Raw genomic sequence first — 13,849 nt, 5'->3', positions numbered from 1 at the left:
GCAAGGGAATAAAAGTTATGAGGGTTGGGTGGGAACTAAGAGGTGACATTTAGAGGCCAAGAATAATGCTGGGAGCTGGGATGCTGTCCCAGAAGTCAACATTGACGTTCTAACCAGCCTGCCTCAACACCTCCACTTCTCTAGCAATATATCCCGGCTCACAAAGCCTGAGCTTCACAATTTCCCTAGTACTTTGAAAAAGGCACAAGGGTTAAACATATTCATTTATTTTGCAAAGAACAGATCCTTGTATATGAATGTATTTGATCCTTACAAGCATAAATCCTCCATGTTACAAATCAACTGATTACCCTTAGTTGATTCTTATTACACTCAGGATTGTTCAGTAAGCAGTGAGTATGTGTAAAATTGCACCTAACAGCAGACATTTTGTTTTGGATTTTGCAAACCTAGGCTGGTTGAGTATAGCATATACTCTGTCATTAGGGACAATCAAAGAAACCCGTTGTTTGCTTCAACCAGCCAATTGTTGGGATGTATGGCTCACTTCTCTGGATATTATTAATACTAAATTACCTTAATCTAATTTTGCATTGCTTAAAAATGTGGTAACTTCTTGACTTTTAAATTTGTTTCTCAATGTTCATCTATATTTGTGACATTTATCAGTGACGAATCGATATGCAGGTTCGTTCTTTTATATTATTAGCATTGATTCTCAAGAGCAGCTGGAAAAACCAGCATTTATTGCTTATTCTTCTTTACATTGAGGACTTTTTGAACTTTTCAATATTGGTAAACCAGTTAAAGTATTTGATAAAGTTAATTGAAAAATATCATGGAATGCACATTACCTTTCCTTCAATAATCTTGAAAACTAAGGAGTTCATATCCTTGGCATTAAAGGCATGTTTCAAGGTTGCCATTTCAAATACACAGCAGCCTAGGGCCCAAATGTCAGACTACACAGAAAATGAAGAAAGAAAAGCTTCAGACAGACAATATTTTTATTATTATTTTCACAGCTTCTCTACAAAAATGTTGCAATAGCCCCACAGTTCTTTAAAGCTTCTCTTTAAAGTACACTGTCCTGAGTAAAGTCAGCAAAATCGACTTGTCCCTGGGAGGTAGGGGAGAATAACCTCTCTTTCAGCTTTAACGCTTACTCGCCGAGTTTCTGAGGTTTTAGGAAATCTGGCAGTTAAAGGAAAGTGACGGAAATGGTATGTGGTTTTCAGTGCTGTTGTGGGTTAGTAGCCAGGGATGTACTTCCCTAGCTTCCCAAGCAAATCTGTTCCCACTTTAAATGTACAAATTTCCAGTTAATCAAAAATCCATCAATAAGTAGACCTCAAGCTGCTCTCCAGAGTAAGTTATTTTTGCACTAATTTCTTATCAACAACTCTTACTACTATTACCCTCTACCTACTAAACTGCACACCCCTCAACCCACTTCCCACCCTGCAACAGGGATCTGAGCTACTCCTGAGTTGCAAATCTGCTGCAGCAGAGAACTATGAAACACAGTGGCTTCTAGGCAGTACACATGTTTAAAAACAGTCACTCTATGGCATAAAGATCAGCAGTAATCAGATAAATCCCCACAAGAAATCCAATTATCCACCTGGAAATCCTGCTTCATTAAATATTGCAGCCAATGAGTCACTTGAAAATTCCAAGGTTATTACCTAATCTATATCATGATAGCTAAGAGACTGATTGGAATGGAGTTACAATCAGTTTCAACACCCACTCAAAAATAGCAAGATAAGAGACCAAGCTTCCTATTCTCTATCCAGCAATGTTAACCGCAAATTCATGCGCTTGGCTGCCGATGCTTAGAAATGGAAGGAAGGGAGGAACTCAAGAGCATTACAACCATCAGGGAAGTAGTAATGAGTAGTAATGAACAAACTGGTGGAGCTGCAAGATAACAAGCCCCCAGCTCCTGATGGACATCATTGTAGTGTCTTAAAAGAAGTGATAATTGAGATAGGTGATGCATTGGTTTTAATTCTTTTGATTTTGGGAAAGTTTCATTAATATGGTAGCTAGTGAATAAAACATCTTATTCAAAAAGGTTGGGAGGCGAAAAAACAGAAATTTACAGACCAGTTAGCTTAATATTTATTGAAAGGAAGATGTTTGAAGTTATCACTAAAGATTTCATGGCAGTCCAGAAAAGTTCAAGATAATCAAGTAGCATCACCATGGTTTTTTGAAAGGAAAATTATACTTAATCAATTTATTGGAATTCTTTGTGGAAGTAATATATGCTGTGGCTAAAGGGGAAAACAGTGGATGCAATGCACTTGGATTTCCAGAAGGCATTTGATAATCACTTGTATCAAAGTTGATTGCAAACAAAAATGGTCATAGTACTGGGTATAAAATGGATTACATGGAGAGAAGACTGGCTAGCAAACAAAAAAAAAAGACAGTATACATAAATGGGCAATTTTCAGGTTGGTGCGTCACCAGGGTCACTACTGAGGCCTCAAGCTTTACAATTTACATAAATGACTTGGACAACGTGACCGACAGTACTGATGCTAAATCTGTTGATGACACTGATAGGTAGGAAAATAAGTTGTGAAGAGGATGTAAGGAATACAAAGGGATATAAATAAGTGAGTGAACAAAAATCTAGCAAATATAATGTCAGAAAACAGGTAATTGCCCACTTCAGCAGGAAGAATGAAAAAGCAGCAAATTACCTAAATTAAGAGAGATTGCCCAGGTTATGAGACACAGAGGGATTTGGGTGTCATCATGCATGAATCACAATAGCTTAGTATGCAGGTATAAGTTATTGTTTATTGTGAGGGAAATTGAATTAAAGTATCGAGGTTATGCTTCAGTTATATGACCAGTGACCAGAATCTAGATCCAGAGGTGTCAATGTTTAGAATCTTTGAATGTTTTGTAAGGTAGAGGTGGATAGAATCATAATTTGCACAAAACTAAAAGGATGGAGAGGTTGGCAGGATGTGCAGTAATCAGATCATCCAAGTTCTAATTGAATGGCGAACATATTCGAGGGGTTGCATGGCCAACTTCTGGTCCAAATATGTATGTTCGTAAGAATAGAGTTGGGGCAATCATGAGTTGGAAATGTGTTGCTTCTTGTTCCTGCTCAAGTTCATATACAAATATTGTTATATAGGCAATGTATAACAAAACAGCTTCTGTCTGAGCCAAAGCAAGCACCCATTAAGTGAAGCAAAAGAATGTAAAAAGGATAAAAAGTATATTTCCCCTATAATGAAAAGCTGATCGAACCAAAAGCACAATAAAGTTGCACAATAAAGTTATCCAGCAGTACTGTACCTTATGATTGTATGGTTTATTACAGAAAAGTTCAGGACTCATGTAATAAGGTGTCCCAATCAAAGTACTGGCCATATCATGCTGGCTCTCCAATACTCTGGCTATGCCCAGGTCTCCAACTTTAATGATATTTGTTTTTGTTAGGAAGATGTTTTGAGTTTTGAGATCTCTGTGTAGGATATGTTTTTCATGTAAATACTATTAAAAAAAGACAGAACGTGCTAAGTATACAATTGACGCACTGTATAATATCTTCATTTTCAATTGTTATGATCAAGCCACAAATATCTAAAACATAAGTCTTTATGATTTACCTGAACACTGCACAAAATACCTGCTGTGCAATTAATCAGGCACAAAAGTTACAGACACAAAAATCGTAATATTCCATCTGAAAAAAGCATACAGAACAATCCTAAAATGGTAGATTAATATCGATATCTAACTCAACATGATAAATTGTGTGATGATACTGCTCCTTTAACAAGGTTATTGTCCTTGTCATAAAGCCAGGGTGTCTAGTTTTGATAGGTTTTAGGGGTTTTGATTATAGCTAACAGATACTGCCTCAGGTAAAAAGCTTTCAAGTTAAAAAAAACTTGCACAATGAAAGGGTAGCGGCCAGTTCACCCAGCTCAGCTTTTCTGGGGTTTGGTTTGGTTTTGAACAGTCTAGCTGTTCAGAGCAAGCAGTTAGTCACTTTTGAGGCTGCTGGTCAAAGAAAACATTCCATGGAGGAAGGTGTTCTATGCTGAATCTGTCCCTCTCCTTAAGACCCTCTGTTTGAGTTTTCCTTTTTTTGCCAAGGGGTGTTATATGATTTTGCAGGTATTTGGCACCATTAAGTTGGGATAGTTTGTCGGGCTTTCAGAGAGGTTAAGTTATTCTATATTTTGTTTTCTTTTGTTTGTGTTTCATTCGGTACTCTTCCAAATAAATTTTGCTTTGCTTAAAACTAAATGGTTGGGTCAGCTGCATCACTCCTGGAATATCCACTCTACATCTGCTTAAAACAACTAGCAAAGTTAGGGTCAGAGCTACATTCTTGAAATGTTCTGAAGGGGTCTGGCCTGGTCTAGAATAGATTGGGGCTCATCCGGGATTTATTCTTTAGTTCCAATTTGGGATTAGGGTTGCTGGACTCGAAGGCAGCGAGTGGTAGATGTTAGCGTCTTTTGTTCTGGGTGTTGAATTCAGTTGGGTTTAAACAGTACTTGATGTAGCAATGGCTCTTTCAATCATTGGGATTTTTCTGGGGGCGGAACAAGTCACTTTGGGAGTTTTCCAAAAGATGATAAGGCCAAGCTGCTGGATGTAGCAGACAATCTGAAGTTGGAGCTTCCTCCTTCCATGAGGAAAGGAGAGATAATTACAACAATGGCTCAGCATTTAAATTTACTGGAAACGTCATCACAATCTTTGGAGATGGCTAAAATTCAATTGAAAATGAAACAGCTGAAGTGAGAGGCAAGAGAAAAGGAAAGGGCAAAAGAAATGAAACTGAATTACGATTAAAAGTGGAGGAAAGAGAAGAAGAACGAATCACTTTAGTGGCACAAGAAGAAAATGAGAGAGAAAGAAGAGAAGAGAGAGAGAAAGGAGAGAGAAAAAAAGACAGAGAGAAAAAGGAAGAAAGAGAGGGAGTGTGAACTTCAGAAATTGGCACTTAAACAGAAATGTCAGCTTGAAACGATGGAGACTAAAGGTAAGCTTAGTGAGGTAACAGAAAAAGAAAGGGTAAAAGAAATGAAACTGTTTGAAATACAATTAAAGTGGAGGAAAGAGAAAAAGAACGGATCACTTCAGCAGATCAAAAGAAAAAGAAAGAGAAAAGGAGAGCAAAAGAAGAAAGAAAGGGAGTTTTAATTTCAGAAATTGGCTATTAGACAGCAAAGTCAGTTTGAAATGAAGGCTATAGGTCAGCTTAGTGAGGAAGAGTTAAAATTGCAAGATTAGCAGCTCATGTCTATGAGTTGGTCCATAAATGAAAATTTGGCTTCCAACATCAATTTCAATCGGTGAGGGATAGAAATTAGGGAAAAGAGAAATCCTCACATAGAAAGGGAAAGGTAGACCTCAGTGAAGATCAGAAGGATAAATTACCACAGGGTAAAAAGGAAACCCTTGAAGGGGAAAGAGAAGTTAAAAAGGTCCAGTGTTTTCACTGCAATAAAAGTAGCCACATGAAACCACACGGTTGGTGGGTTAGGAAAAGCACTGAGAAGCCAGGTGTAGGAAAACAGGATAGGCCTGTGAATTTTATTGGAGTGGTAACAGAAAGCACAGTGGAAGCTAGAAAGCTGCACCAGAATATACAAACTGGTCGGAGGTTGGTTAAGGAGGAAGAACCAGATAATCTTAAACCATGTACCTGCGAAGGTAAAGTTTACTCGCATAAGCCAGGAGCAGCAGGTAAAGAGGTTATAATATTAAGAGATACAGTATCATTGCAATTTTTGACGTTAAAAGATGAGGAGATAGGTACCTCTGAGGACTATTACCAGAAAAGGTGCTATTAACGAGAATTCATGGTGAGACAAGAAGCACTCAAATCCATAGATTGAGGTTAGAGTGTCCGGTAAAGAGTGGATAAGTCATGGTTCGAGTACTGGACAAATTCTCAGCTCCAGGAATACAATTTGTCCTTGCTAATAGTATAGCTGGTTCACAGGTAGGAGTACTGCCAAACATGGTTGAAAAGCCAGTGGAAACCCATGCAACTCAACCATTAGAAGATACATATCCGGGGACCTTTCCAGACTGTGTGGTAACAAGGTCACAAAGTCACCAGTTGAAACAAGAGAGATCAAAGATATAGATAAGAAATTGGAAGTGGAATTGGCAGAGACACTATTTGATCAAATAGTTGAGACAAACCAGGAGCTGATAGATAGCAGACTCCTTTAGTTCAGAGAAATTAACTTGAGTTACAGCAGAAAGCTGAGAAACTAAACCAATTATTTCAAAAAGCATACATGGAAGAAGAATCTAGATGTATCGCTGTGTGCTGCTATCTTACAAATGATGTCTTAATGAGGAAATAGAGACCATCACATATTCAGGTAGATGCCAAATGGGCAGAAGTTCATCAAGTTGTATTGCCTGTGGGTTATAGAAATGTGGTGTTATGAGTGGCACATGAACTATGTCATTTAGAGGTGAGAAAAACTCAAGTTAAAATACAAAAACATTTTTACTGGCCTGGACAGCATAAGGATGTAGTTGAATTTTGTCAGACATGTCAGGTAATTGGAAAACCACAGGAAGTAATAAAACCTGAACCTTTAATACCTAGTCCTGCATTTGAGGAACCGTTTACAAGAGTCCTAATTGATTGTGTCAGACCCTACCTAAAACAAAAAGTGTGAATCAGTATTTATCAACAATAATGGATATGTTCACGAGATTTCGAGAGGCGATTCCATTACGTTATATAATAGCTAAAAGGGTTGTAGAGGAGTTACTCAAAATTTCACTAGATATGGACTACCCACAGAGATACAAACAGATCAAGATCAAACTTCACATCAAAATTATTCAAGTAAGTTATGGTCAGCTTAGGAATAAATCAATTCAAATCTAGTGCATACCATCCAGAATTTCAGGGAGCGCTGGAAAGGTGGCATCAGACATTAAAAACCATGTTGAGGGCTTATAGTCAAGACTCCCAGATGATTGGGATAAGGAGATTCTGTTTGTACTTTTTGTGATCAAAGATGCACCAAATGAATTGACCAAATTCAGTCCATTTGAATTAGTTTTTGGACATGAAGTGAGAGAAGCACTAAAATTGATTCAGGAGAAATTGGCAAGTCATGATTGACAGACCACATATTTGGACTGTGTGTCAAATTGTAGGGAATGGTCAAATAGAGTGGGGGAGTTGGCTACACAGTATTTAAAAGTATCACAGCATACAATGAAACAGGAAACAGACAAAAAATCAAACACAATTTTGGGTATTGAGGATACAGTGTTAGTGTTACTTCCAGTGATATGTGAATCTTTAAAAGCAAGGTTTAGTGGACCTTGTCAAGTCGAAAGGAAATTGAATGAGGTGAAATATTTGATAAGGACTTCAGACAGAAAGAAATCTCAGTGTGTCACATGAATATGCTCAAAAAGTATTTTGATGGGGAAGGAAAGTAAAAGGAGACTGTTATTGGTTACAACACTAAGCGAAGAACTAAGTTCAGAGGATTCTGAATTGGACATTCCTCAAATTAAACTGGACAATGAGGAAGTTGTCAAAAATTGGAATAAATTATTGAGTTACCTTTCAGAGGAAAATCAAAATGACCTGAAAGAGTTATTACTTTCGTATGGGAAGATATGTGGAAATCAGCTGGGAAGTAGGAACCTAATTATGCATGATGTAGATATAGGAGATGCTGTTCTGATTAAACAACATACTTCTAGGCATAACCCTTGAACATTGGCACAGGTTCAAAAGAAGATTGAATGCATGCTCCAAAACACCATAATTGAAGTGAGTTACAGTAAGTGGAGCTCGCCAATAGTAATGGAGCCAAAACCAGATGGTACCCAACAATTATGTGTGGACTATCGCAAAGTGAATGCAGTTACAAAGACTGATGCATATCCAATTCCACGTTTAGAAGACTCTGTTGAAAAGGTGAAACAAGCAACATATTTCTAAGTTGGACTTGCTCAGAGGATAGCGGCAGGTATCTTTGTCCGAAAGAGCAAAGTCAATTTCGGCTTTCGTAACGCCGAATGAACTGTATGAGTTTAAAGCCATGCCGTTTCATACAAAAAATGCCCCAGCCACATTTCAAAGACTAACAAATAAGGTCATTTCCGGATTACCCAATTGTATCATACGTATAGATGACCTGGTGATTGTTTAGTCACACATGGAAGAAAGATTTGCAACATTTATCGGAATTGTTCAAATGACTTCGGAAGGCAGGCTTGGTGATAAACTTGGCTAAAAGTAATTTGCCAAAGCCCAAGTCACCTTCCTAGGGCAAGTTATGGGACATGGACAAACGGCCCTATGGAATGCAAAAACAAAAGTAATTGGCAGGTTACCCATGCCATCGACAATAAGAGCAGTATTACGATTCCGGAGATTGAGTGGATTTTATCAAAAATTTGTACCCAATCTTAGCAATGTGGCTGCTCCACTTACTGAATTGCTAAAGGAAGGAAAGAGGTTTCAGTGGATAGCGGACTGTCAAAAGGCATTTGACAGCCTGAAAGCTGTGTTAACCACTCCCCCAGTGTTAGCCACACCTAATTACACAAAGCCATTCAAGGTGGCTATCGATATGAGTGATGTGGGTGTCGGTGCTGTGCTCTTACACCAAGTTGACAAGAAAACAGAAAGACTTATTGGGCATTTCTCCAGGAAACTGAACATCCATCAGCAGAAATATCCGACAGGGAGAAAGTGAGGACTGCAGATCAGCATAAGCTCTTCATCATATTCGATAGTTGAAGAGTAGACTTTGAGCTTGGAATTGGTGTTACAACATTTCAATGTTTGTGTTACCAGGAACGTACCTGAGACGATCATTTGCTCTGATCATAACCCAGTGAAGTCAGTGGAGAAATTGAAGGACAAAAATTCCAAATGGTTTAGGTGGAGCTTGTTATTTCCATCATTCAATTTGAAAACTGTGTATGTGGCAAGATGGGAAACGTGATTACTGACACATCGTCGCGACTTGGATGAGAAACTGAGGCGTTCAGTGGCAGAGAAAACGGACTGAAACAGAATGTAGTAGTGCATGCTTGCATTTTTACAATCTTTACTGTATATGGGTATTGGAGTGTACTAACAGTGTAATATTAAGGGGTTCTAAAATGAAGCCATCTTGGATATTGATAATCTTTTAAGTTGGGGGGGGAGGTGTGACAATGCTGCTCCTTTATTCAGGTTATGTTGTCCTTGGTTATTTTCAGAGCGGTAGTGAAGACACAGATTCTGGGGTGTTTAGTTTTGATGGGGTTTAGGACAATTTGATTATATACTACCTCAGGAAAAAGGCTTTGGGTTTGGGTTTTCAGCAATCTGGCTGTTCACAGTAAGCAGTCAGTTTTCAAGCTGCTGGTCAAAGAAACAGATTCATGGAAGAAGGTGTTCCATGCTAATCTCTCTGCTGTCTCGTGCTCTCTCTCTCTCATCTATCTTCTCTGAGACCCTGTGTTTGATTTTTCCTTTTTTGCCAAGTAGCGTTTGAGAGTTGTTGCAAGTATTTGAAACAGCACAATTAAGTTGGGGTAATCTGTTGGGTTTTCGGTTAGGTAAAGTTATTCTATATTCTGTTCTCTCTTGTTTGTGTTTCATTTGGTAATCTTGTAAATAAATTCTGTTTTGTTTAAAATTAAGTTTAAACTGGCCAGCTGCATCATTCCTGGAATATCCACTTTACACTTGCTTAAAACAACTAACAAAATTAGAGTCTAGGATACTTCCTTGAAATGTTTTGAGGGGGTCTGGCCTGGTCCATAACAATTGGATGTTTTCATATTTACAATTATCTTAAGTTATTTGAATGGTTGATTTGCATTCTCACTGACTGACTTATTCACAAACCCATAATGTTTTGGGAGACAGTACAGTTGGTCTGTTTCCATGCTGTACATTTCTATGATTCTATGACTCTTTCAATGTGCTCTGGGACAGCTGCTGAATGAATAATTCATCATTTCAATTTTCAGAGATTGTGTCTTGGCCAACACTAAGGTATTAAAATGCAAATGCCTACGGCAGTGCAGCATTTTATTTTTATGTTCTCAACTTGCTTTATTTCTTTATTCCAATATAGAATTTTACCTGTAAAGCCATAGCAATCTGGACAAACCACTCCACGATCTGGCTTTCTGGAAGCAATTTGCCCTTCTGTTCCTTCAGCTTGTGGTACAAATCTCCACCTTCACAGTAACCCATCACGATGTATAGAAGTCCATCATCTCCTTCCCATGACTCTCTGTAAGTAACAATGTTGGGATGTCGCAATTCGGATAAAAGCTGGGCTTCTTGTTCTGCTGCCTTGCGCTCACGACTGGAAACTTTTCTTAGATTCAACTTCTTTACAACATACTGAAAATTCAATAAAATTCAACTGTAAACATAGCTATTAATTAGAAATACAATATTAGTTTCCTAAAATGGATTACACATTTATTTGTAGCATTTTTTTATTTGAGGGACTTGTGAAGATTAAAGTTGCAATGATTTGGAAAGCGGAGGCGCCATCATAAACACAGCTACTTGTGGATCTCCTACAGAATTGATGGCAAGGTTTTGAGCTGGCCTTGGACTACTCAGTTCCCAGAGAGCCTGAAGGTTGGAACCTTCCCTAACAGGGAGAGAGGACTTCGTTCTTTATTTGTACTGGGATATCGATAGTAAATAGGAGGTCAAAGAAAAATGAAAAGCAAAGACAAATCAGCGTTCTGCCCTCTGAGCTGGATCTTCATGGATCTCAACAGGTTAACAGAAGTCGATGAGATGACATCAAAGCAATTATAGAGCAAGAAATAGCATGAAATAAATAAGTGCTACTATCAGAAGAAAATATACCAACAAATTCCTGCTCCTAAGATCCATTTTGATCACACAATGACCACTGTGGCAACAGTGTGGATCTTTATATCCTCAGAGCAATCAGGTGCTAATAAAGACCAATTGAATTTTTCAAGGTGGACAGACAGATCTGAGAACAAAAGTGAGGACTGCAGATACCAGAGATTAGAGTCGAGAGCGTGGTGCTGCAAAAGAACAGCAGGTCAGGCAGCATTAAAGGAGCAGGAAAATCGACATTTCGGGCAAAAGTCCTTTGTCAGGAAAGATCTGAGAATGTGTGTCGGGAAAGAGTTAAGTTTTGAGTTTTGTGAAACGAGGTTCAGCTGAGCATGACTTGCAGTTAACAATGAGGTGCTGGAGGCAAGGGTAATGGGTTAACAAGATGGAAAAGCATTCATTATGTAGAGCCATTTAAAATATAGGAAGCAGTCAGTATCTAAGGTCGGTTTAACAAGGTGAAAAGTATTCATTATGTAAAGCTAGTTAAGGTTAAGAACATGCATTGTGTAACAGCAGATGGATTAATCTTTACTGTTGATGTTCACTGATCATAACGGTCACCCAATCAATATGTACGTTGTCTTATCTGGATGCTCCTTCCTGTAAAATGACTGTATAGTTCATTAAGAAACTGTTGTTCCAGAGAAAACAGTGAACTCATGTCTCTGCGCACATGGGTGATTGTTCTCTCTCCTTCCAGGGCCTGGAATAAAGATGAAGGAGATAAAGTCATACTGATTCTCTGAGCGTTTTGCTTCGACTGAGGGAGGGATTGGGACGACAGATCAATATACGCATATAACGAAAGCTATCAAGTTAAATTCAAAATAATTTTAAAAACTTTTCTAAATATACACCATGAGATGCTTTCCAAATGTTTCAAATGCTGGTTCTTCATAGCACACTGCTGTGGAATTAAAGGGTTTGAAAAAAGAAGTCCTTTATATTCAAAGAGAACATATTGCAACCTGTGACCCAATCCAGCCCTTGAAGCCTAAAGTTACTTTGATTAGATTAGATTTCCTATAGTGTGGAAACAGGCCCTTCGGCCCAACAAGTCCACACCGACCTTCCGAAGAATAACCCACCCTGCTCTGACGAATGCACCTAACAACTATGGACAATTTAGCATGGCCAATTCACCACACCTTTAGAATATGGGAGGAAACTGGAGTACCCGGAGAAAACCCACGCAGACACAGGGAGAATGTGCAAACTCCACACAGACAATCATCCAAGGCTGGAATCGAACCTGGGACCCTGGTGCCGTGAGGCAGCAGTGCTAACCACTGAGCCACCTTGCCACCCTGTACTTCATATTTACCTGTCCTGAATTGTTCAGCTTGATCTGTCCTTGGCACCTAATCTACTAAATTGAAACATTAAGACTGATTTGAATTAAAAACATGAGAAACAGAATTTTATTCTGTACTTCATTTGCAGTACCTGATAATCCATGATATGGACCTATGTAATTTAGAAAGACAAGGGCCTTCCACATCTCTCTGCTGTGTCCTTTGAATTACTGTACAATACAAACAGTTTATATAAGACATTGTGTACGTGCAATCAAAATATACTATCAAATAATCTACAGCACAATTCTTCACTTTCTAACCATATGACAGGCGACTGAAGAAGTGTGAACAGACTTCTTTCAACAGTGCTGATAAACATGCTCCTAGTAAAGAGGCTTTTGTTTGTTTTAGTCTCCATGGTGAAAATTAGATGAAAAAATAAAATGAAAATAGGCTAAACAGATTTAAAATGCTGCTAATGTTACCAATATTGTCCATCAATTCAAGTTATTCATAACAACGAGACACTCTAGTAGTTAGTGTTAGCTTTCTATGAAATTGAAATATGATAGCAACATGATGAAATAAGCATGAGGCTATTCATTCTGGACTGGGAAAGGTTAAATCAGATAATTTCTAGACGGTATGAAGTTAAATATAGTGGATATCCTAAGAGACTTAGGGAGTTCAGGTGTATAGATCTTTAGAATATCACAAACAGGTGCAGAAAATGACAAAGAAAGCTAATGGAATGCTGGTCTTCGTAACTAGAGGACTGGAGTACAAGAATACAGGAGCTATGCTGCAGTTGGTATAAAACCCTGGTGAGATCTCTCTTGTAACACTGAAAGCATATCAGTCACCATACCTTGAGGAGGATATATTGGCTTTGGAGACAGTACACATAGGTTTACAAGAATGATACCTGGATTTCACTGGATAAGTTATGAGGAGCTTATACAAATTAGATCTTGTTTTCTCTACAATTTAGAAGTTGAAAGTGTGACCTGATCGAAGTCTTCAAGACATTAACAAGAAAAGATGGGGTTGATAAACTATATCGACAAGTTGGGAGTTCTAGAATTAAGGGGCACAGTCTGAGAATTAGGGCCAGACCATACAGGAAAGATGTTAAGAAGTTCTTCTACACACAAAGGATACTAGATGCTAGGACTGCTAAACAGCAGTGAATATTAAATTGCTAATTTAAGTCTGAGACAGATACCCATAAACTCTTTAAATGGTGGTACAGACTTCAGGGGCTAAATGGCCTATTCTTGTTCTATGTTCCTATCCCAAATGTACCAAGATATTGTCATTATTTTGTTAGAAACTTTTAAAAATCTTTACAGAACATCTATACACAAACAAGAGTAATACCAAAATACAGAAAGATAGAGGCAGTACAATGTCATATCACGATACTATTAATAATGAACTACCTACTATTTTACCAGAACAAATATATCCACTTAACTTAAACTAAACTACAAACAAATTAAATAAAAACTAAATTAAAATGAATTCAAATGAACTTAAATTAAATTGAATCACACTGCTTTATTGTACTGCACTCACCACACCTCCACTGAGGCTCCCATTCCTGGGAGCACCAGTCATTGTACCTGTATTATTTTCTCCCAGGGCCCTACGGGCACCCAGATTCCTACAGCTACACTATGGCCTTAATTAATATTGCTGA

The 13,849-nt window shown here is 38.1% G+C and overlaps 1 protein-coding gene across 1 annotated transcript; it reads right to left on the bottom strand.

Annotated features, from left to right (window-relative positions):
• Positions 1 to 508: 508 nt before the first annotated feature.
• Positions 509 to 13,557, bottom strand: LOC122559197 (serine/threonine-protein kinase Nek4-like). Its single transcript, XM_043708579.1, has 4 exons — positions 12,296 to 13,557; positions 10,097 to 10,363; positions 3,292 to 3,489; positions 509 to 923 (listed from the first exon to the last, which is right to left on the bottom strand). The coding sequence occupies exons 1-4, from the start codon at positions 12,305 to 12,307 to the stop codon at positions 798 to 800; spliced, it is 603 nt and encodes a 200-aa protein (XP_043564514.1). The 5' UTR covers positions 12,308 to 13,557; the 3' UTR covers positions 509 to 797.
• Between the last annotated feature and the right edge of the window lie 292 nt (positions 13,558 to 13,849).

This window comes from Chiloscyllium plagiosum, chromosome 18, assembly GCF_004010195.1.
Source record: "Chiloscyllium plagiosum isolate BGI_BamShark_2017 chromosome 18, ASM401019v2, whole genome shotgun sequence".
NCBI lineage: Eukaryota > Metazoa > Chordata > Chondrichthyes > Orectolobiformes > Hemiscylliidae > Chiloscyllium > Chiloscyllium plagiosum.
Note: the sequence above shows the minus strand (reverse complement) of the source record. Positions and strands in the feature narration are given on the sequence as shown.